Source organism: Genypterus blacodes, unplaced genomic scaffold, assembly GCF_046128005.1.
Source record: "Genypterus blacodes isolate CSIRO-AG114 ecotype Tasmania unplaced genomic scaffold, CSIRO-AGI_Gbla_v1 ptg000030l_1, whole genome shotgun sequence".
Taxonomy (NCBI): domain Eukaryota; kingdom Metazoa; phylum Chordata; class Actinopteri; order Ophidiiformes; family Ophidiidae; genus Genypterus; species Genypterus blacodes.
In genome coordinates, this window is record NW_027466843.1 from 4,678,422 (window position 1) to 4,700,055 (window position 21,634).

Here is a 21,634-nt window from a genome sequence, read left to right on the forward strand (position 1 = left end):
CAATCGTAACCAACCATGCCTGCCGAAGTTACCAAACCTGCACCCAAGAAGGGATCCAAAAAGGCGGTCAGCAAGAGCGCCGTGAAAGGAGGCAAGAAGAAGAGGAAGACAAGGAAGGAGAGCTATGCCATCTACGTCTACAAGGTGATGAAGCAGGTCCATCCTGACACCGGCATTTCCTCTAAGGCCATGGGCATCATGAATTCCTTCGTGAACGACATCTTCGAGCGTATCGCTGGTGAGGCCTCTCGTCTGGCTCACTACAACAAGCGTTCCACCATCTCCTCCCGAGAGATTCAGACCGCTGTTCGTCTCCTGCTTCCCGGTGAGCTGGCCAAGCACGCCGTGTCCGAGGGTACCAAAGCTGTGACCAAGTACACCAGCTCCAAGTAGACGCTTGCCGATCCCCTATTCTGAAACCAACGGCTCTTTTAAGAGCCACGCACTTAATTTCTAAGAGTCTACATGTTTCATCAGATTGTGACAATGATAACCTTAGTGTTTTACCATCATAACATGAAGGTATTGCTCTACTATGTGTGAATTCAGTTATATCCTTTTTTTCCCTCTTTCCCCCGTTCCTTTCCAACTACACAAGCACTATAACAAAAGCATGTTCAGTCATATGAAGGAACGCATTTATAATGAAAACAAGGGGAAAAAAAAAAGGACATGGTGTGCAAATTTGTATGAAACTTCACAATATACGCAGAAGTTGCAATCCTGACATTAAAAGAAAGGCACTCAGGCAGGTTAATTCATGATGCTGGGTGAGGACAAAGTCGACCAATTCAATTTTTCCAGCCACATATAGAAACCGCGCAGTACATTCGATTTACAAGTAGTCTGAACACTTCGAATAAACCCATCACAATGTGAATCAGATTTAGAAGATCCTTATTGTTGAATGGTTGTTCACTTACAACAATCAGCAAACTCTGAGCAAAATCGAGTAAATCTATTATAACCCAAACCGTTATTTACAGAACTTCTAAATAGAATTGTTCAGATGAATGGGTCTATGGAGAATGGTGTATGGACTATGTACACTATGGCTGGGTGTACAGATAAGTAGAGAATGTGTTTAAAAAAAAAAAAAAAGCCAAATGCAAACTGTGCAAGTTACAAATACATTAAGTAAACGGTCCCATATATTTCATATAGGTATATCTTTTTTTGTTTTGTTGTTGACACATAACGAGCATACGGTTATTGATCATTATTGGGAATTTATTTCAACATAGAGATGAGAAGAAATATGTAGTGATGTAGTTGTATGAATGATCACAGAAGATAGAGGGAAGATCACTGAGACCCTGCTGGTTTAGATCATCACATTTATTCTTTGGTTGAATAAATAATTGAAAGTTAACTGGATGACATAGATTTTGTTACAGAGTATATTAATTGAAAACAGTGTCATAGCAAAATGAGCGCGCACATAACATGAATTCGGTAGCAACAAAAGATGCCCTGCACCCACCAATCACTCACAAAAGCGAAGAAGAAACCCCCACCAATAGGTCAACCAATCACAGACAGGGAAGAGCTGAAGTAAATTTGCATGAAGTCTGCATATATGGCACCGTGTCTAAAGTGAAAGTACAGTTGAAACCGGTTCTACAATCGCAACTAACCATGCCTGCCGAAGTAACCAAACCTGCACCCAAGAAGGGATCCAAAAAGGCGGTCAGCAAGAGCGCCGTGAAGGGAGGCAAGAAGAAGAGGAAGACAAGGAAGGAGAGTTATGCCATCTACGTCTACAAGGTGATGAAGCAGGTCCACCCTGACACCGGCATCTCCTCTAAGGCCATGGGCATCATGAATTCCTTCGTGAACGACATCTTCGAGCGTATCGCTGGTGAGGCCTCTCGTCTGGCTCACTACAACAAGCGTTCCACCATCTCCTCCCGAGAGATTCAGACCGCTGTTCGTCTCCTGCTTCCCGGTGAGCTGGCCAAGCACGCCGTGTCCGAGGGCACCAAAGCTGTGACCAAGTACACCAGCTCCAAGTAGACGCCTGGTGATCCCTTTACCCTCAAACCAACGGCTCTTTTAAGAGCCACGCACTTACCTCTAAAGAGTTCCATCATGATTGAAGGATTTGAAATTATGATTAGACGCGATAATGTGACATTAACGCAAATGTCTTATACACACTTTCTGAGATATACCCTTTGATCACAATAGCGGTAGACTGGGTTTATCTAGACTGTTTCTCATTGTTGTGGTTGTGGCCAATCGCCATAATGGCTGCTGTGCCTGCGTAATGACTTAGCTTTATACTTAGTTAACTGATATTTCATTAACATTAAACAGTAGTGATATAATCCCTAACCTCATTCAGTTTAAAACGTCAATTCTTGACCCTTCTGTCATAATAATACACATTTCCAGCAATGGCATGTTTCACTGTCATTGTTGTATAAAGTTCCATATTTTAAATGGTCAGTATACATTCACCTTATTGAAATCCTGTAATGATGAAAAGAATCAGACACTTGTATTAGCAGTTCTGGATATGGAGAGAATTGTGAGTCAACATCCTCACACTACAAACTCATGTTTAATTGTTCATGTAGTACAACCAATAAAGTATTCCTTTGAACATTTTCAAAAAACCTTCAGTAGTGGTTCATGGTCCATGTATCTTCATATATTTCGCATATAATTTTTTATTGACACATCGGGCATACAGCTATTGAACATTTTAGGGAATTTATTTGAAAGCATAGAGAAGAGAAGAAATATGTAGAAGTTATATAAAGAAAGAAGATTGAGGGAACAAAATTAAGAGAAAATCTTTGCCAGTTGTGGTGAGATCAGTGTGACCCTGGATAACACTTATTTGTTACATCATTAAATTATCGGAAGTTTGCTATATGACATCAATTTTTATTTAAAGTATAATAATTGAACACAGTGTGCGGTTTAAACCCACATAAACCTCAAAACCCACCCACCTCACTATTTATACACCACATCCTGGCTTATTTGGAAATGCACAGCCATATGCAAAAAGAAATTCACAATATACAGCATTCATTTCAGCATCTAGTATATTTTCACATAGCTGCAGATTTTTAAAGTGATTTGAAATGTTATCATTGTGATAAGTATCAGCGTGTTCAAGTTTAAGAAAAAACACTGTCATTTAGCCACAGTAAGACAGAGGGTAGGTTAAAGGACTTCCATTATGGGATAGGAGCAAACGTACCGAATTGATAATTTCTTTTTGCCTAGTGTTTAAACAATGTGAATTGCCCGGGATCCAAAGATGGCAATACATGAACAGGGTTGTAAATGTATTCCTTTAATGATAGACATAATGAAGTAACCGGACAAACAATTGTGTAGCGTTTCCCTGTATTTTAACACTTGCTGTGCTGTCACCTTTTACTTGAAACCCTTAAAAAACTTTTCTTTGTTGTGTTTGACAGCCAGAGTGAATGCACTTCTATGATTGATTATACATTATATATTAAAACGTAATTGTACAACTGTGTAGCAAATAGCACTGGGGACAAATTTAACTGCTTGCCGTTTATCGTTTCTAAGCGACCTCTGTATCATTTTGAGAGTAGAACTGCTTGCGTAAAAAAACGCGGCGAAACGGCCAGAAGGGCATGGGATGTCTACTATTACGTCCGCAGTTGGGCTATATATGCTGTAGAGCGGCAGTTCTATAAAACACAGTTACCTACTGACAACTATCTGGCAGCATCATGAGTGGTCGCGGAAAGGGAGGAAAGGGACTCGGCAAAGGAGGCGCCAAGCGGCACCGCAAAGTCCTTCGTGACAACATCCAGGGAATTACTAAACCCGCCATTAGACGTCTCGCTCGCCGTGGCGGTGTGAAGCGTATCTCCGGTCTAATCTACGAGGAGACTCGCGGCGTCCTGAAAGTGTTTTTGGAGAACGTGATCCGCGATGCCGTTACGTACACTGAGCACGCCAAGAGGAAAACTGTTACTGCCATGGATGTGGTTTACGCTCTGAAGCGACAGGGACGCACTCTCTATGGTTTCGGAGGTTAAATTCTGAATGTCTCTGCAATTTTGACCCAAAAGGCTCTTTTAAGAGCCACTCAAAGATATTAAGAAGCGTGTTTCAAACAATAATACAGTGCAATCAGTCTGTTGCAGAAGAATGTGACATATCTCAACAATTCTGTATACGAGTATGACTGGAGCACCGGTTGTCCACACCAGAACTATCCCACAGAAAAAATTATAGTTAGCAATGCTACAAAAAGCAGGCTCTAATAGTTGTGTAGGCGAGACGCTCTGTTTGCTAGTGTCAAAACCAAGTGGTTCTGTTAGCTTTTGTTGTAAGCAGGCAATTCCTACTCCCGTAAAAATACTGTGGCAGTACTCTCAGGACTGTACCCTTATGGGTGACAACAGCACGCCGTGTGCGTCATTAGATGGTGGATTAAAGCAACCAATCGTACCTGAGGACTGTAATGGTATGTTTGCGTGATACCACTACAAGAACGCACAAATCACTTATCAAGTTCAAAGTCAACTATTTAGATCAGAAAATGTCCGAACCAGCAAAGGCAGCGCCCAAGAAGGGTACTAACAAGGCTGGGAAGGGAAGGGGGGGCAAGATGAAGAGAAAGAGCTATGCTTTCTAAGTGTACAAAGTCCTGAAGCTAGTTCACCCTGATACCGGCATCTCCTCTAAAGCCATGAGTATCATGAACTCCTTCGTGAACAACATTTTTGAGCGCATCGCTGGTGAGGCTTGTCGTCTGGCTCACTACAACAAGCGCTCCACCATCTCCTCCCGGGAGATTCAGACTGCCGTGCGTCACCTGCTGCCCGGGGAGCTGGCTAAGCACGCCATGTCTGAGGGCACCAAGGCAGTAACCAAGTACACCAGCTTGAAGTAGACCGATGCTGTTCCCTTAACAAGAACCCAACGGCTCTTTTAAGAGCCACACAGTTTTCAATTGTAAACTCCATGATGTACGGACGTTACAGATAATACACCACCTACAGCAACATAATCAATCATCCCAAATACACTCATGTATCCCATGATCGATGATGGACGGTGGGCCATAACATGTGGTTTACTTCAAATGAATAGAGCGTATCCTCACAGTATTAGTGTGGTGATGAGCAACAGACACAAAGGAAAGCAGGTTATAATACCAGTGACTCTGAATTTTTAAACTGTGCTCGATACTGAGGCCAATGTAGCAACATTAGAATCATTCAATATAGCATTCACATATAGGGAAGAACGCATGTCGAGGTCATAAATGTTGATGGTGGTTGTGCAACTGCCCAGCTATGTTTCGCTAGTGTGATTTAATTTGGGTTTTGTGGTTACGCGAGTAGTGATGGTTACATGTGTTGGGTTCACGTAGTTGTATCTATAAAAACATAAATGGCATTGCTATTGTTAGCCGTCGGGGCGCGCTTTGGCGAATAGAACAAAGCCCCCAGCTTCCGATTGGCTAATCGTATTGAAGCGCTGGTTGACCAATGGACAAGAAGCAGAGCGTATATATAGAGGGGACTACCACGTCGGTATGAGGTCACTTTTAGAATTATTGTCAATACAAGATGTCTGGACGCGGCAAAACCGGCGGCAAAGCCAGAGCAAAGGCAAAGTCTCGCTCCTCTCGTGCTGGACTTCAATTCCCGGTCGGTCGTGTCCACAGGCTGCTGCGAAAGGGCAATTATGCCCAGCGCGTCGGTGCCGGAGCTCCCGTTTATCTGGCTGCAGTGCTAGAGTATTTGACCGCTGAGATCCTGGAGTTGGCTGGAAACGCCGCCCGTGACAACAAGAAGACTCGTATCATCCCCCGTCACCTGCAGCTCGCTGTCCGCAACGACGAGGAGTTGAACAAGCTGCTAGGCGGAGTGACCATCGCTCAGGGCGGTGTTCTGCCCAACATCCAGGCTGTGTTGCTGCCCAAGAAGACTGAGAAGCCCGCCAAGAAGTAAATCTGTAATGAGACCAGTATGATCTCCACCCAACGGCTCTTTTAAGAGCCAACCAATTATCTGATCGAGCAACGTTCATCTCATTTTAAGGAGCATAGTAAGTTAGTAAATTATGTCTTCAAACTTGCCTAGCCAGCCCCCGGTTTCCGCTCGGGATGCAGTCGTGCACACACAAAAACAGACGTACACACGTGTGGTTATTATTAGTCATTTGGTTATCGTTTAACTATTTGGAAACGACCTAATCTGACGTTCTAGCTAGTCTTTACCCTCTACGCGTGTGTTGGTTTGTAGTAACCAAAGCCCATCACTGCAGTTTTGTGTGCATCTGCAGGAGGATTCCGTTACGAATTACAGCCGTCAGCCCTGATTTTGGCCTGAAGCAGTGATAAACATATCCCCTGTATGAACCCTGACAGTCATTGAATATTTTAGTAAGGTATATATGGAAATATTACTTATGCTGTCTGGTTATTTACCCGACTGATAAATGAGGACAGACCGGTCAAGGATTCGGGCAGTCAATGGTAAAAGGACATCGTCACCCATCGTCAAAGCAAACCACGTACAGGTCTTTCCGTCGTGCCAGTGAATAGTATCAGGACATAATCACGATAATGACTCATTTGAATGCTATGCTACTCAGATCGCAGACTGTTTGGTTTTTGTTTGAAATTGCTGTATTGCAATTTTTTTAATATTAATGTGTGCCGAGATGATTTAAATGCTCACGAAGGACATCCGGGCCTCGTTGCATTACGGCATGCTGTGTGAGACCCCGGATGTTCTGCCATTGCCACGAGGGTGAAAATAACCAATCGTCGGCGGGGAACCGCTAACGTTTTTTGCACGGAGTATTTACACAAGACCTGCACCAAAGAGTAAGTTATTTGACGACCATCCAATATAGACCATGCCTGAGCCGCCAAAGCCAGCGCCCAAGAAGGGCTCAAAGAAAGCCGTTAGCAAGACAGCCGGCAAGAAGGACAGAAAGCGCAGGAAGGCTCGCAAGCAATCGTACGCAATATACGTTTACAAGGTTCTAAAGCAAGTCCACCCTGACACCGGCATCTCTTCCAAGGCGATGGGCATCATGAATTCATTTGTGAACGATATCTTCGAACGCATCGCCGGTGAGGCTTCCCGTCTGACTCAATATAATAAGCGTTCTACCATCACTTCTCGCGAGATTCAGACCGCCGTGCGTCTCCTGCTGCCCGGTGAGCTGGCCAAGCACGCCGTGTCCGAGGGCACCAAGGCCGTGACCAAGTACACCAGCTCCAAATAAACACCCAGCCTCGCCCATAACCAACGGCTCTTATAAGAGCCACACATGTTCTGTAATGAGTAATGTCTCGTGATATAACGGATGTTAACAGACCATCATGGTGTTCGTAATGCTGAATATTTGGCCGCTTATAGCAATGAAAATCATCCATAGTGCACAGTGCAGCTAACCTGCCTTCCCAAATAAAACATCTCCCAGATAGCAGAAATGTTTGGAGATCATTTATTTTCTCTCGCATCTGTCCAGTCACAATATCACCTACAACATGTCAGCTAACAGCATCTCATTGATTTTCGGTTATTCCTATGCATTTCACTACAGTAAGGTGGGCAATTCTGTGGATTGGAGACTTTCAATAACACACTGTTCCATACTGCACTATTTAAACCTGGGTTGAAACATTTTCGAATCAGCACTGCCATCTTGTGGTAGAAGTTTGAATTTTTTTGAACAGTTGGTCACAGCATGTTGAATGTTCTCTTCTATTGAACCAATTTTGGGACACAATCTGTCGAAGAACCTTAGTGCAATCTTTCTGAACGATGAAGTAACGAGCTAACCAAATAATATATATTCTCAAATTCTGAATACATAATTCAAAATACCCTCCCACACTCTACCTTCACCAGGACAAATACCCCCGCACTTCCCAGCAACCTGTTCACATACTAAAATTTCAGGTAACCTTCCATCTACATTATTATTAGTATAAGTGCAAATATCTGAATTTATCTAAAAGAGAGCTGTACCTGTCATAATAAAAATTTACATGAGTGTATATACGTATGTATTTGTAGTTAAGCATACATTTCTACCTATATTTATTATTTTGATTTCTCTGCTTTAAGTAACCTTCAGGTGAGCCAATGGCAACGTAATTGCAGCTCAAATGGATGGGTTGAAAGATTGAGTACGTGACTAAATGCTACGTCTCTGATATATAAATATATATATATATATATATATATATATATATATATACACACGTTTGGTGATGTAGGGTGTGAATACTCCTCTTGACATAATTGATAGTTGTAGGGGAATGCGGTTGGGTTGTGTGATTAGATATACTAAACAAGGGGAGCTGAGCCTTAACTGTAAAGTGGTGGCTCTTAAAAGAGCCGTTAGGATTTTATATTTTTCGAGGGACCAGCAGCAATTTACTTGGAACTGGTGTACTTGGTCACAGCCTTGGTGCCCTCAGACACGGCGTGCTTAGCCAGCTCACCGGGCAGCAGGAGACGCACGGCGGTCTGGATCTCCCGGGAGGAGATGGTGGAGCGTTTGTTGTAATGAGCAAGACGAGAGGCCTCACCAGCAATACGCTCGAAGATGTCGTTCACAAAGGAGTTCATGATGCCCATGGCCTTGGAGGAGATGCCGGTGTCAGGGTGCACCTGCTTCAGGACCTTGTATACGTAGATGACATAACTTTCCTTCCTAGTCTTTCTCTTCTTTTTACCCCCTTTGATAGATGTTTTGCTTACGGCTTTCTTAGAGCCCTTCTTGGGCGCAAGCTTTGCTGAATCAGGCATGGCGTGTAAGTAAAAATATCAATTTTAGGATTCGTTGTGTGGCAATGTTCTCATTAGTACATCACATGCAAATTAGCTTGCGCGCTTCCCAGCCTGTGATTGGTTGACACTGTGACTCACTGACCTGGGGGGGGGGTCTCATTTTGCAATGGCAATTAGTAAAACCACGCGCTCATTGATTGCGTGATGTTTTTCCTTCCTTCTATCACGTTTTCCTTTCCTTTTCATTGGATACGCTAGGGAAATAGGGAATGTATTTGGTATCTTGTACATTTAGTCTTTGTTGTTGACATGGTGGACAACTGTGAGTTACATTTCAACCATAATAACATTTGCCTGCGGGATGAGTCTCAACCTTGGATTGACCTGTTGACATTTGATTTGACGTAATCAAGTGTATACGACTGTATTGATTACATCCGCGTCAAAAGTCATGTGCCTCTATAGACTCTGCTATGACACGATTCATCAATGCATTCCTCATCCTGTATTTGATAGTGTGGCTGCATCCATCAACAATCTAGATATGGCATCCTTCCTCGATCATAACGCATACATTACACACATAAAATGCTCTATAAAAAGATTGTGGGTGGCACTTAAAAGAGCCTTTTGTTTCATAGGGTTAGAGTTTGAATGCGGATTGTGTTCTCTTCATTTCTTCGCTGCTTTCTTAGCAGGCACCTTCTTCGGTTTCGCTGTTTTCGCTTTGACGACCTTCTTCACCGTTTTCTTGGGTGTCGCTGCCTTCTTTACCACCTTCTTCTTTGGGCTCTTCGCTGCTTTTTTGGCCGCTGGCTTCTTGGCTGCTGCCGCGGGCTTCTTTGCCTTCTTCGGAGTTGCCTTGGCGGCTACTGTCTTCTTGGCAGCGGGCTTCTTTGCCTTCTTCGGGGTTGCCTTCGCGACAGCTGGTTTCTTAGCCGCTGGTTTCTTGGCTTTCACAACCACGGGCTTCTTGGGCTTCTCAGCTGTTTTGCTCGCTTTGAAAGATCCGGAGGCTCCGGCTCCTTTGGTCTGGACCAAGGATCCTTTCAACACTAAACTCCTGATGGTAGCTTTGACGCGACTGTTGTTCTTCTCTACGTCGTAGCCTCCAGCAGCCAGAGCCTTCTTGAGGGCGGCCAGAGAAACGCCTTTCCTTTCCTTGGAAGCGGACACGGCTGTCACGATGAGCTCACCGACACTAGGTCCCACCTTCTTCTTCGGCATGGGGGTCTTCTTCTTCGGGGATTTAGCCGGGACGGCCGGTGCAATTGGGGCTTCTTCTGGCATTATGATGTTATCGTAGTAACAGTTAGCTGTGCCTGAATAGCGGAAGATGAGTGGTACTTAAACACACCATGAGAGCCGTGTAGACTCAACCCTGTCATCATCTCCTCTGTGCAGCCTGAATCCAGAGCCGTTTGTGTTTTCTCTTCACCTATTAATGTATAATATGCATAATTGTAAGTACAACCCAACAATCTGATCGAATGGACCTGATAGCGAAAAAGATTATCTTCAAATTAAAAAGAAGTAAAACTTGAAAGCTCCCTTCCTTTCGTTTGGAAGACATTGAACACCCCATATCTCCCGCAGCTTCGAGCTGTCCTGTCTGACTTTCCCGAGTAATTTCTCTCGTTAATGTCTTAATTTAAAACTCAAGACAAACCAAACTTGTCAGACAGCCAGAAGAGATGTTTGTGCATAGAATCAATGCAACAACAGCCATCTACTGCAAACAATTTGCCTTTAAAATGATTTTAACTTTGTATCTGCAAACACACTGGCGTTGATCCCTGACTGAGGAATTAATGAGGCACTCGGTGTGTACTATTATTTAACAAGCTATTGTATAATAATTACCTTTAAGCTTGTATGTTGAGTCTTAGACTGACAACTAATGACTGAATTGAAGAAAGTTCAGTTCCATTATGCCCATAATGAAACCCTGCACAATGTGGAGGGTTTTTTTTTTTTTTTTTTTTTTTTTAAGACAACCTATAGCACTATTTAAAATTCTGCTTGATTGAAGTCTTTAATAACTTCACAGTTTGTGGTAGCCAATTGTATTTACTTTACTGTAGTTTGATGGATGGGTTGGTTGAGTGATGCTATCAGGCGGAATTAATCTCATCCATAAAAACCTTTGGACAATAAGCCCATCCCTCCATACTGCACTAGAGTGTACTTGCACACTCTGCACCATTGTTGTTTTGGACAACCTGGACCTTTGCACAGGCTTTTGACAGTTTAGCATTTTCTTCAATGACTCGTGTTATTGTCTATCCTGTTTATGTTTTACTTGTTTTTTGCTGGTCAGGCCAATTATTATATTATAGTCGTTTAATGCATGTGTGTTGCTTGTTTTCCAGTGTCAAAATTTATGAAAAGCAAATTTCATAGATTGTCAGCATTTTCTTCCTTCATCATTTCTCAAATACACACATCAGAGTGCAGAAGCTGAGAGATGGGTAATTTGTTTTAAAAACGATTAAAGTATATTAAAGTCCAGTTTGTCATATCTCTGATCGACTCAGACCTGGCAGAAATCTAAATAATTACTTTGATAGAGAACTGAACTATTTATATTACTGTGCATTACCCAACATGAGAATGGATTCCTAATATGAAATTGCTGGAGACATGAGATAAGCACTGCAACTGTTACAAATTTAGTATTAAGCTGTCTTTCAACCATGCTTTTGGGCATTTAAATGTAGAGATTTTGTTCGATTGAATGTTTTGTAATTAATCGGGTAATTTTGTCAAATAGGTTTGTGATTTTGCCTATATTTAAAATTGACTTTGAGACGGAAATAACTCATTACGTTGTTGTAATGTGATTATTCCAAAATGTAGTACACCTGCATTTAATCAGAGTATACATTTCGATTTCACAGCGTTTGAGTGACTACGACACAAAGTTTTCACAATGCTCCTTTAGATGAGATGAACGTTGCTCGATCAGATAGTTGGTTGGCTCTTAAAAGAGCCTTTGGATGGAGGTCATATTGGTCTCAGTACAAGTTTACTTCTTGGCGGGCTTCTCAGTCTTCTTGGGCAGCAGCACAGCCTGGATGTTAGGCAGAACACCGCCCTGAGCGATGGTCACTCCGCCTAGCAGCTTGTTCAACTCCTCGTCGTTGCGGACCGCGAGCTGCAGGTGACGCGGGATGATACGAGTCTTCTTGTTGTCACGGGCGGCATTCCCGGCCAACTCCAGGATCTCAGCGGTCAGATACTCAAGAACAGCGGCCAAGTACACGGGCGCCCCGGCACCAACCCGCTGGGCATAGTTGCCCTTACGCAGCAGCCTGTGGACACGACCGACTGGGAATTGAAGTCCAGCACGGGAAGAACGAGTCTTTGCCTTTGCTCTGGCTTTGCCACCGGTTTTACCGCGTCCAGACATATTTTCAGGAAGTTGAATACAGGTAGTAAGTGACGCTGAAGAGGGACAATGTTATGCGGCTGCAGGCTTGGGCTATATGTGTGCTTTCCTCGTCATTCATTGGCCAAATCCAGCTTCAGTTCGATCATCCAATGAGATGCAGTGACGTATGTATGTCTTTACGTTCCACTACACCGCCCGTTTGCTTTTGAGAACGCTGGACTGAATGTTGTTGAAATGGGACCCTGTAGAGTGAGATGATCACTGTACTGTTATTCCAATTCTATTTTAATGTAGACGAACACCACTCCCGAGTGATTTGCCTTTTAAATGTCTTCTTTTAAATGGCAGGCTAACTTGTCAGTAGAGATGTTTGTGCATAGAATAAACACAACTACAGCCATTGCCTGCAAATAAATGTTGCTTTAAAATTACATTAATGTTCAACTTTCTACATGCAAACACACTTGTGTTGGAAGTTGGTGTTGGGTGTGTACTTCTATTTTACTAGTTTTATGAACTATTGACAAGCTACTTTGTTCTTCCTTCCTAAAATTAAATAAATCACCTTTACCTTTAATTCCCTCAAAGCTTCTTTATTCACTCACTTATAACTTTTACAATTATTCACTGAATTGATGTAGGTGATAATGTCTGTGGTAGTCAGGAAGAATATACATCACCACAAGGGGATTACATCTTTAGGCCTCAACTTATTTGTTAGTTGAGTGAAATAACTATTTTGAAATTAATAAAATGAAATAAACGCTGTCCTTCAACTTACTAATTGTCAGGGGTAGCCTGATAATTGGTTTGCATTACATTGAGGGCCTATGACTCCTGATTTGGTTCAGAAATATGGCATATTATATATGAGTTAGCTTGGATATATAGATTTGAGATTCTTTGTTTACAATCTTGACTACAGCCATATGTCACTCTGTCACACTGTTGCTATGAAAACGTGAACAGATTTACCAATGGCTTTTTTTCTTACACTTTTCTCCGTTGGCTGGGTTCAGTTGCTACTTGTTTTGAAAAGAGACAATTTAATATGGTATATACTTTTTTATTACAATCCAAATATGTAAAACATGTATTTCAAAATAACAATAGAAATGTCAGTTTACACCTTTGATTATGCTGCAAAACACATATAAGTATTCAATATCTATGTACAGTCAATAATTGATTATTGCATTATTGATCATCTCTCCTGAGACATTAGTTTCAATCCAAGATCACGTGTCATGTGTCAGTGGATGATGCTCAGCAGGTATCTGTACTCTTCACACAGATGAAGGGCCTTCCACTATTGCAGTTAGAATTGGACCAGCCCGCTGCAAAACACAAGTATCACGTTATCACCAGCATCAAGTAGCTACTAAAAGAATGATCATGAAATCAATTTTAAAGACTCATATGGAACTATTGTGTCTTACCCCTGGCATTGGCATAGATGCATGGGTAGCTGCTGACGCTCAAGTGTGAGTTCCAGTTTTGGTAGGTAAAAGAGCTCTGGTCCACCCACCTCCAGCCCTGCACACAAGCAGACAAACAAATTCATTCAGTTTGTGTCCCTTGCGGCAGCACAGTGTGCAGGAACGTTCAGCAGGATATTTGTGCGCAAAGAAGACTCATTACGATAACATAATACCTCCATTTTCATTAACCTGCAATATGAATCTTCCCATCCAAATAATCTAAATAATATTCAATGTACAAGTCGAGAGTTAGTGGACATTTTGTCCACATATTTACAGGTTTCAGGTTGATTTTGTTTAAAGGGGAATCCTGACATATATCTCCATAATCCAAGTCTATAATGTGCATGTTAGAACCTAACCTGGAAGTAGAATCCTCCCATCCAGGCATGGGTGCCTCCTGATCTACTGGCGAGATCCTGCAGGAAAGTGTAGTCCCAAACATCACGGGCAGAAGGCAAGGAAGCTCCTAAACTGGCACAGTAGGCCTGAGAGGGAGTGCACACACAAACAAAAAAACATGGCAAATGTAAATATAATGGTAAGAATAATCTGTGTACTGCTTAGTACTTTTGATCATTCAAATATATGGAATAAGAATATGATGTGAATTATACATTAATCAAAGACCAAATTCCTGCTTTTCTCATGTAGTTTTCCCTTCAAAGTTGGATTCCGTGTGTTTTGCAGTTCTGTTTGTAACTGTTCTGAGTATGTGCTGAGTGAATTACCGCTGCACTGCTCCAGGATCTGCTGGAGCTCACATACTGATAACAGCCGCTCCTGTATCTGCTCCAACCAGAGGGACAACCGTAGAAACGGACTGCACAGGCAACAAGGTCACATTAGTTAAAGCAAGGCAGCAGCACAAACAGGAAATCTTGTTGATCTCATTTTAGTATCTTTTTTTATGATTCATATAGAGACAGTAGACCTTCAGGTGATGAGGCCATCTCTCCTTCAGATTGCTCCTCAACCAGCTCCTCTGAAAAAGGACAACAACTTGATCTACACAGTAGTAAACTATATGGCATATCAACAACACTGCAGGTAGGACTAAAGCCTCCTTTGAGTTTTTAGTTTTTAGTTTTAGTTTTTTACCTTGAGGTAGAACAACTTGGACTTCCCTTTCTGCCACTGAGAGAAAGTCAGAAAGTTTTGTTATGATCTGATTCAAATTTGTTCTGCTGCTCTAGTTTGTGTCTTGTTGATGCACTGTAACACATTTATGTCATTTATGTGAGAGAAACTTACGCTGGAGGTCTTCATGCAGCTCCTTTGGTTCAGCTTCAACACCTTCAACTGGGGGAAAAAGGAAGTGATGAATGTGACGCCGAAGATGTTGGATTTGTTAATCTGTTCACTTATTCAAATGATCAAATATCTCAGGTGAAAAGTTAAAATGTTTGTACTTTCCTGTTCAATAGATTGTTTAAGTATAGTTTTACAGCATATTTTACAGTTATACCGCTACCAGCACAAATGTTATTTAGTAGAGATGTTTAAATGTGAAAAGAGTCTCACGTGGTGCAGCTGTAACACTCAGGATAATGCTGAGGGAAACCGAGATGAGCAGGAGAGTCTTCATGATGATGATGATGATGATTTGCGTCTGCTGGTCCTCAAAACTAAAAAGTGAAAGTGACAGAGTAACACAAAGTTGAATCAAAGTAGCCGTTGAATGTGAGCTCTTGTTCTTCAGTGTTCAGTGGAGTGATGAGAGGAAGCTTCTCTGCCATTTATATACGCACACACACACACACACACACACACACACACACACACACACACACACACACACACACACACACACACATGCGCGCGCACACACACACACACACACACACGCACACACACAGGCACACACACACACAGGCACACAGACACACACACACACATGCACACACACACACGCATACACACAGGCACACACACAGGCACACACACACACACACACAGGCACACACACACACACACACACACACACACACACACACACACACACACACACACACACACACACTTCATGGACTTTGACATATTGCTGCCCACATTCATGACTACATGTGTTTTTGTGTCTGTATCTTCCACATCTTAGCTCCCCCTCTTTTCTGCACGTGAGAGCAATAAGGAAAACTGATGTGAAATAATGGTTGTGTTTTCGTTAACATGTGTTGACAGTTGAATGAATGATCTGCAATAATGATCAGGATAATAGTTATCTCTTTCACGTCTCCTTAAGGACCTTGCTGTGAACTTGCATGCAGGTCAAACACAAGAGAGACGACCTTCGTGATTATTGACTATCAACTTACTTTGTCGATAATCACAAAGGTTGTCTCGATGAACCTGAGCTATTTTCTCTATCTTTATCTGTATGTGTGTGTGTGTGTGTGTGTGTGTGTGAGAGAGAGAGTATCAGTGGGTTTTTCCAGTAATGCCCTTATCAGTTATAAAATGCTCATGCAGCCTCATTCAAACAAAAGGAAATAGTGTCAATGAATATCTGACATTCATTGACAATAGTGTCAATTTTAGTTCAGGTTTTAGTCCTACCTGCATTGTTGTTGATATGCCATATATTGTACTACTGTGTAGATCAAGTTTTGTCTTTTTTCAGAGGAGCTGCCTGAGGATCGATATGGAGGAGAGATGGCCTCATCACGTCAAGGTCTATTACGAAGGATGAAAAAATAATCCTTGTTATAGTGTTTTTATGGTGTTGACCAGGGAGGATGAAGATGTTAACACATGTGGAATGATGGTGAAATGTATCTAGTTGAGATGTGTTTGGGGGGGTGTGGGTCTCCCTAGTTCCTATCTGCTGTGCCACTAAGCCGACAAAGGATGGAGAAGTAGTAGGTTGAGAGATACAGCAGCTACACCAGATGTTAGGCTCTGGGATGGCTATGAAGATCTGGTACAAGCCTGGAGAAATTGTCATTCTTTGCTGCTCTGCATGTAGTGGGACAGAGTGAACCGGCGCTGAAATAAACTGATGATTCTTTCTCTGTGAGACTATGTGGTGAATTCACTCTAACAATCCTAACGTGACTTATATTTTATGTTCAAATTGAATTATTGCTGAAAGTGACTCAACCCTTTCACTTACATATACAGTGCAATACTTTCTCCTGTTTATGGTATTTGTCAATATCTGTTTGTTATTTGGAGACATTACAAACTTCTGTCACCTAAACAATGAAAATGATCTTCAAATTTATGGATTTTTTCTTTGTATAACATAAAGGTTGTGGACATGAACTTGAGCTACCTTCTCTATCATCTTTATCTTTATGTGTGTGAGTATCAGTGAGCTTTTCCAGTAAGAAGGAAATGCCCTTATCAGCCTCATTCAAACACAACATGAAGGAAATAGTGTCAATAAATCTCTGACATTCATTGACACTAGTACCAGTTTTAACAAAACATAGTAAAACTTTACTGTGTTATCAGTCAGACAATAATCACAACAACATGTGCATCGTAGATATGAAATACCTGTTGGCACTGCTGAAATTTGCAATCTTGTTCAACTAGACAATAATTCATGTGGTTTTCAGCTCACTTGCCTCAGTGTCGTTACCAGAAGCATTGCCACTGTATTTCGGCATGTCAGCAGTTTCTCGTCTGAAGCTCCCTCTCAGGCCTACTGTGCCAGTTTAGGAGCTTCCTTGCCTTCTGCCCATGATGTTTGGGACTACACTTTCCTGCAGGATCTCGCCAGTAGATCAGGAGGCACCCATGCCTGGATGGGAGGATTCTACTTCCAGGTTAGGTTCTAACATGCACATTATAGACTTGGATTATGGAGATATATGTCAGGATTCCCCTTTAAACAAAATCAACCTGAAACCTGTAAATATGTGGACAAAATGTCCACTAACTCTCGACTTGTACATTGAATATTATTTAGATTATTTGGATGGGAAGATTCATATTGCAGGTTAATGATAATGGAGATATTATGTTATCGTAATGAGTCTTCTTTGCGCACAAATATCCTGCTGAACGTTCCTGCACACTGTGCTGCCGCAAGGGACACAAACTGAATGAATTTGTTCTCTGCTTGTGTGCAGGGCTGGAGGTGGGTGGACCAGAGCTCTTTTACCTACCAAAACTGGAACTCACACTTGAGCGTCAGCAGCTACCCATGCATCTATGCCAAGGCCAGGGGTAAGACACAATAGTTCCATATGAATCTTTAAAATTGATTTCATGATCATTCTTTGAGTAGCTACTTGATGCTGGTGATAACGTGATACTTGTGTTTTGCAGCGGGCTGGTCCAATTCTAACTGCAATAGTGGAAGGCCCTTCATCCGTGTGAAGAGCACAGATACCTGCTGAGCATCATCCACTGACACATGACACGTGATCTTGGATTGAAACTAATGTCTCAGGAGAGATGATCAATAATGCAATCATCAATTATTGACTGTGCATAGATATTGAATACTTATGTGTTTTGCAGCATAATCAAAGGTGTAAACTGACATTTCTATTGTTATTTTGAAATACATGTTTTACATATTTGAATTGTAATAAAAAAGTATATACCATATTGAATTGTCTCTTTTCAAAACAAGTAGCAACTGAACCCAGCCAACTGTGAGAAAGGTGAAGAGTGAGAAAAATAACATGGGTAAAATCTGTTCAGGTTAACGTAGGAAGGCTGTAAACAAGATTGTAAACAAAGAATCAAAAGTCTACATATCCAAGCTCTCTCTTATTTAGCAACATATTTGTCCCCCAAGTCAGAAGTTGTGGGCCGTCAATGTAACACAAACACACAACGATTTATGTGTATGACTAATCAGGCTACCCTGACCGTTAAAGTTGAAGTACAGGGTGTATTTACATTTATTAATTTCAAAATAGTTATTTCACTCAAGACAATGTTATTCCCTTGTGGTGATGTATATTCTTCCTGACTACCACAGACTTTATAACCTAAATCAATTCAGTCATTAGTTGTATAAGTTTAAGAGTCAATATACAAGCTTTGAGTGAATTGATAGAAAGTAGCTTGTCACACATCCAGAACATCTCTTTGGACCAGTTTGATTTGGCTTGCAATTTAAAAGACAAATCACTCTGGAGTGGTGGAATAACGGTTCAGGGATCAGCTAACTCTACAAGGTCTCGTTTCTTCAACATTCACATTGTTTAATGCATTGCTTGTTTTATTGGGGGATTTCTACTAAATCTTTGTGGATTTGCAATGTTGGGGTCCCAGTTTAGTTTCTGCAGTGCAGATCACTATACAGACCCAGCCTAGACCTATTCTGTCCATTGGCGTTATTGGTTTGCAAGCTTAAGCTATCACCTTTTGTCATCGTCATTTGCTGCACTAAACTGAGGTTTGACAGAGGGCCAGCAGGGGAGGCAAGAAAGAGGATGTTAAGGGTCTGCTTAGTCCTTTCAGACATTGGGCTTTGAACACGATTTGAAGGAGTAGCTGTTAATAACTGAATGTTGCAAAGAGAAGGTGGACCTAACTTAACCTTAGTTCTATGACTTACTGAGGAAATGTGTAATGCCTCAAATAACATGAGCTGTGTAAACATACTGATTTTTGGAAAAGCACATGGTGTCCTTCAGTTTGTTGTATGTGGCTCTTAAAAGAACCGTTGTGTTTGAGGAGCCGATTATGCTCTCTCGCCACGGATGCGTCTGGCCAGCTGGATGTCCTTTGGCATGATGGTAACCCTCTTTGCGTGGATAGCGCACAGGTTGGTGTCCTCGAACAGACCGACCAGGTAAGCCTCGCTGGCCTCCTGCAGCGCCATAACAGCGGAGCTCTGGAAGCGTAGATCGGTCTTGAAGTCCTGAGCGATTTCCCTCACCAGGCGCTGGAAGGGCAGCTTGCGGATCAGCAGCTCAGTGGACTTCTGATAACGACGGATTTCTCTGAGCGCAACTGTTCCAGGCCTGTAACGGTGAGGTTTCTTCACGCCGCCGGTCGCCGGAGCGCTTTTGCGGGCGGCTTTTGTCGCCAGCTGCTTCCTGGGGGCCTTGCCGCCAGTGGATTTACGGGCGGTTTGTTTTGTTCTGGCCATTGTTCCCCGTAACTGTTAGTCGAGATGTCAATGTGCGCTTAGATGTGAGGCGCCTTTCTTAAAGCCGCGGCCGACCACGAAATGATGACGACGCGATGACGCATCAATCTGCCGCTTCCCGATTGGTTAAGCGCCAACCGCGTAGCGCCTGAATAGGAGGAGTTCCTTACGCTCGATAAATTAAAGGAACAGTTATTCACATGGGGCAGATGTACGCCATTAAAAATAATTGGTGTTTTACTTGCAATACCAGAAATTATTTCTGACTCAGCGACCGAGACAACTGATCATTAGTTATGTTTGTACAAATAACATTCTCGAAGTAGAATTGAAATTTGGGTGTATGTTCTAGAAAAGTCATTTTCATTAGTCAAGCTTGTATTTAACATTTGATTGACCTTTCAGTCTGAGCTATTATTCAGTTGATTTGAGCCCAGTGCTCTTCTAAGCCTGTTTGTATATTAAGCATAGTATCAAAGCAGTATGATAAAGCAGCCTTCATTATGACCTTTTTCCAAAGCTGAGCAGATTTGCAGGGGCTCTATGGACTGAAATGGAGTTACTTATGTGTCCGATTGGTTGCAATTACATTTGTTGGGATTTAACCGGCAGAGTAACTGATAGTGTCACCGAGGCAGACCGGCATTTGCAGTATCTCCAGCTGCATAACAGGATTAGGGGAGATTGGTTTTTAAACGTCTACGAAACATTTAAAATAGTCTGCTTTCACATCCATGAACCCAGGAACAGAACTGCACTTTTGAAGAAAGTGTGTGGCTCTTAAAAGAGCCTTTTGGTTTCATGTCGTCTCTCACTTCTTAACCTCCGAATCCGTACAGAGTGCGTCCCTGCCTCTTCAGAGCGTAAACCACATCCATGGCAGTGACGGTCTTCCTCTTAGCGTGCTCGGTGTAGGTGACGGCATCACGAATGACATTCTCCAGGAACACTTTCAACACACCACGGGTCTCCTCGTAGATCAGACCTGAGATTCTCTTCACTCCACCACGACGGGCAAGACGGCGAATAGCGGGCTTGGTAATTCCCTGGATGTTATCACGAAGAACTTTACGATGACGCTTGGCGCCTCCTTTGCCGAGCCCCTTGCCTCCTTTGCCGCGTCCGCTCATTTTTGCTGAGTATGAATGATAATGTGGTGAAGTGTAGGCCGGCAGAGTGTGTTCTATAAAGCTACAATGCGGACGTAATAGAAGACATGACTCCGCTCTCGAGCAACGTTGAATAGCTACGTAGAGGTTTAACCTGCAGAATCAGATGGCATTATTGGGATGTTTAAAACTGAGCTGTTTTATGCGATTATTTTTTAGAAGTCTTTAGTTTTCTCTCAAAGCCAATATCTTACTTCAATATTCACATTTTTTTCTTATTTACACAGACTGTACTATAGACATACAGACAGACAGACTAAATCATTATTGCAATACATGTAACATTAAAGGTCAAAAATTGGATTGCAGGTAATTTATAAAATTCATTCAGCACATGTGCCTCATTTGAATCAGAGCTGCTATTGTTTTATTACATATATTGTTCTTAATCCTATATGGTTAACTAAATACATATGTATGCCCGGCAATGTCTGCACATTAACTACAGTTTGTTCTGGGGGGGTTAAAGCCAAGATTATAACCAGCAAAATTACTGTAGAATGAAACTTTTGTTGTGACTTTATAAATCCAATTTATTGATTATAGTTACTTTTGCTGTGATCTCATCTAATTTATAATAGCTTATATTTACCACTGTAAACCCAAAATAGAAGATAATGTACATTGCATGTGCCACCCACCAACGCCTTTTTCATCCACAGCATGGCGCACTTTGTCTGGTGGTGTATATAACTACACTTTCGTGTCACACCACACTTGTTTCGGTTTCCTGTTGCGAGAGACATCACCATGACACCCTG

At 42.1% G+C, this 21,634-nt stretch overlaps 11 protein-coding genes and 1 pseudogene across 11 annotated transcripts; 6 read left to right on the top strand and 6 right to left on the bottom strand.

Annotated features, from left to right (window-relative positions):
- LOC142994752 (histone H2B 1/2-like) lies at positions 1-440 on the top strand. Its single transcript, XM_076145589.1, has one exon. It carries the CDS (start codon positions 16-18, stop codon positions 391-393), a length of 378 nt encoding a protein of 125 aa, XP_076001704.1. The 5' UTR covers positions 1-15; the 3' UTR covers positions 394-440.
- A 1,179-nt stretch (positions 441-1,619) lies between these two features.
- Positions 1,620-2,596, top strand: LOC142994710 (histone H2B 1/2-like). Its single transcript, XM_076145529.1, has one exon. The coding sequence runs from the start codon at positions 1,639-1,641 to the stop codon at positions 2,014-2,016; it is 378 nt and encodes a 125-aa protein (XP_076001644.1). The 5' UTR covers positions 1,620-1,638; the 3' UTR covers positions 2,017-2,596.
- A 1,129-nt stretch (positions 2,597-3,725) lies between these two features.
- Positions 3,726-4,059, top strand: LOC142994869 (histone H4). The gene has a single exon (XM_076145746.1). It carries the CDS (start codon positions 3,726-3,728, stop codon positions 4,035-4,037), a length of 312 nt encoding a protein of 103 aa, XP_076001861.1. The 3' UTR covers positions 4,038-4,059.
- A 484-nt stretch (positions 4,060-4,543) lies between these two features.
- On the top strand, positions 4,544-4,897 carry LOC142994763 (histone H2B 1/2-like; annotated as a pseudogene).
- A 676-nt stretch (positions 4,898-5,573) lies between these two features.
- LOC142994941 (histone H2A-like) lies at positions 5,574-5,963 on the top strand. The gene has a single exon (XM_076145837.1). It carries the CDS (start codon positions 5,580-5,582, stop codon positions 5,961-5,963), a length of 384 nt encoding a protein of 127 aa, XP_076001952.1. The 5' UTR covers positions 5,574-5,579.
- Positions 5,964-6,857: 894 nt separating this feature from the next.
- LOC142994942 (histone H2B 1/2-like) lies at positions 6,858-7,434 on the top strand. The gene has a single exon (XM_076145839.1). It carries the CDS (start codon positions 6,877-6,879, stop codon positions 7,249-7,251), a length of 375 nt encoding a protein of 124 aa, XP_076001954.1. The 5' UTR covers positions 6,858-6,876; the 3' UTR covers positions 7,252-7,434.
- A 977-nt stretch (positions 7,435-8,411) lies between these two features.
- LOC142994760 (histone H2B 1/2-like) lies at positions 8,412-8,837 on the bottom strand. Its single transcript, XM_076145602.1, has one exon. The coding sequence runs from the start codon at positions 8,784-8,786 to the stop codon at positions 8,412-8,414; it is 375 nt and encodes a 124-aa protein (XP_076001717.1). The 5' UTR covers positions 8,787-8,837.
- Positions 8,838-9,422: 585 nt separating this feature from the next.
- On the bottom strand, positions 9,423-10,079 carry LOC142994778 (histone H1-like). Its single transcript, XM_076145625.1, has one exon. The coding sequence runs from the start codon at positions 10,056-10,058 to the stop codon at positions 9,441-9,443; it is 618 nt and encodes a 205-aa protein (XP_076001740.1). The 5' UTR covers positions 10,059-10,079; the 3' UTR covers positions 9,423-9,440.
- A 1,653-nt stretch (positions 10,080-11,732) lies between these two features.
- On the bottom strand, positions 11,733-12,180 carry LOC142994747 (histone H2A). The gene has a single exon (XM_076145582.1). The coding sequence runs from the start codon at positions 12,178-12,180 to the stop codon at positions 11,797-11,799; it is 384 nt and encodes a 127-aa protein (XP_076001697.1). The 3' UTR covers positions 11,733-11,796.
- Positions 12,181-13,428: 1,248 nt separating this feature from the next.
- LOC142994837 (ladderlectin-like) lies at positions 13,429-15,231 on the bottom strand. Its single transcript, XM_076145710.1, has 8 exons — positions 15,168-15,231; positions 14,898-14,945; positions 14,745-14,780; positions 14,578-14,628; positions 14,375-14,466; positions 14,006-14,131; positions 13,602-13,698; positions 13,429-13,499 (listed from the first exon to the last, which is right to left on the bottom strand). Exons 1-8 carry the CDS (start codon positions 15,229-15,231, stop codon positions 13,429-13,431), a joined length of 585 nt encoding a protein of 194 aa, XP_076001825.1.
- A 4,062-nt stretch (positions 15,232-19,293) lies between these two features.
- On the bottom strand, positions 19,294-19,704 carry LOC142994793 (histone H3). The gene has a single exon (XM_076145645.1). The coding sequence runs from the start codon at positions 19,702-19,704 to the stop codon at positions 19,294-19,296; it is 411 nt and encodes a 136-aa protein (XP_076001760.1).
- An 818-nt stretch (positions 19,705-20,522) lies between these two features.
- Positions 20,523-20,834, bottom strand: LOC142994864 (histone H4). Its single transcript, XM_076145738.1, has one exon. It carries the CDS (start codon positions 20,832-20,834, stop codon positions 20,523-20,525), a length of 312 nt encoding a protein of 103 aa, XP_076001853.1.
- Between the last annotated feature and the right edge of the window lie 800 nt (positions 20,835-21,634).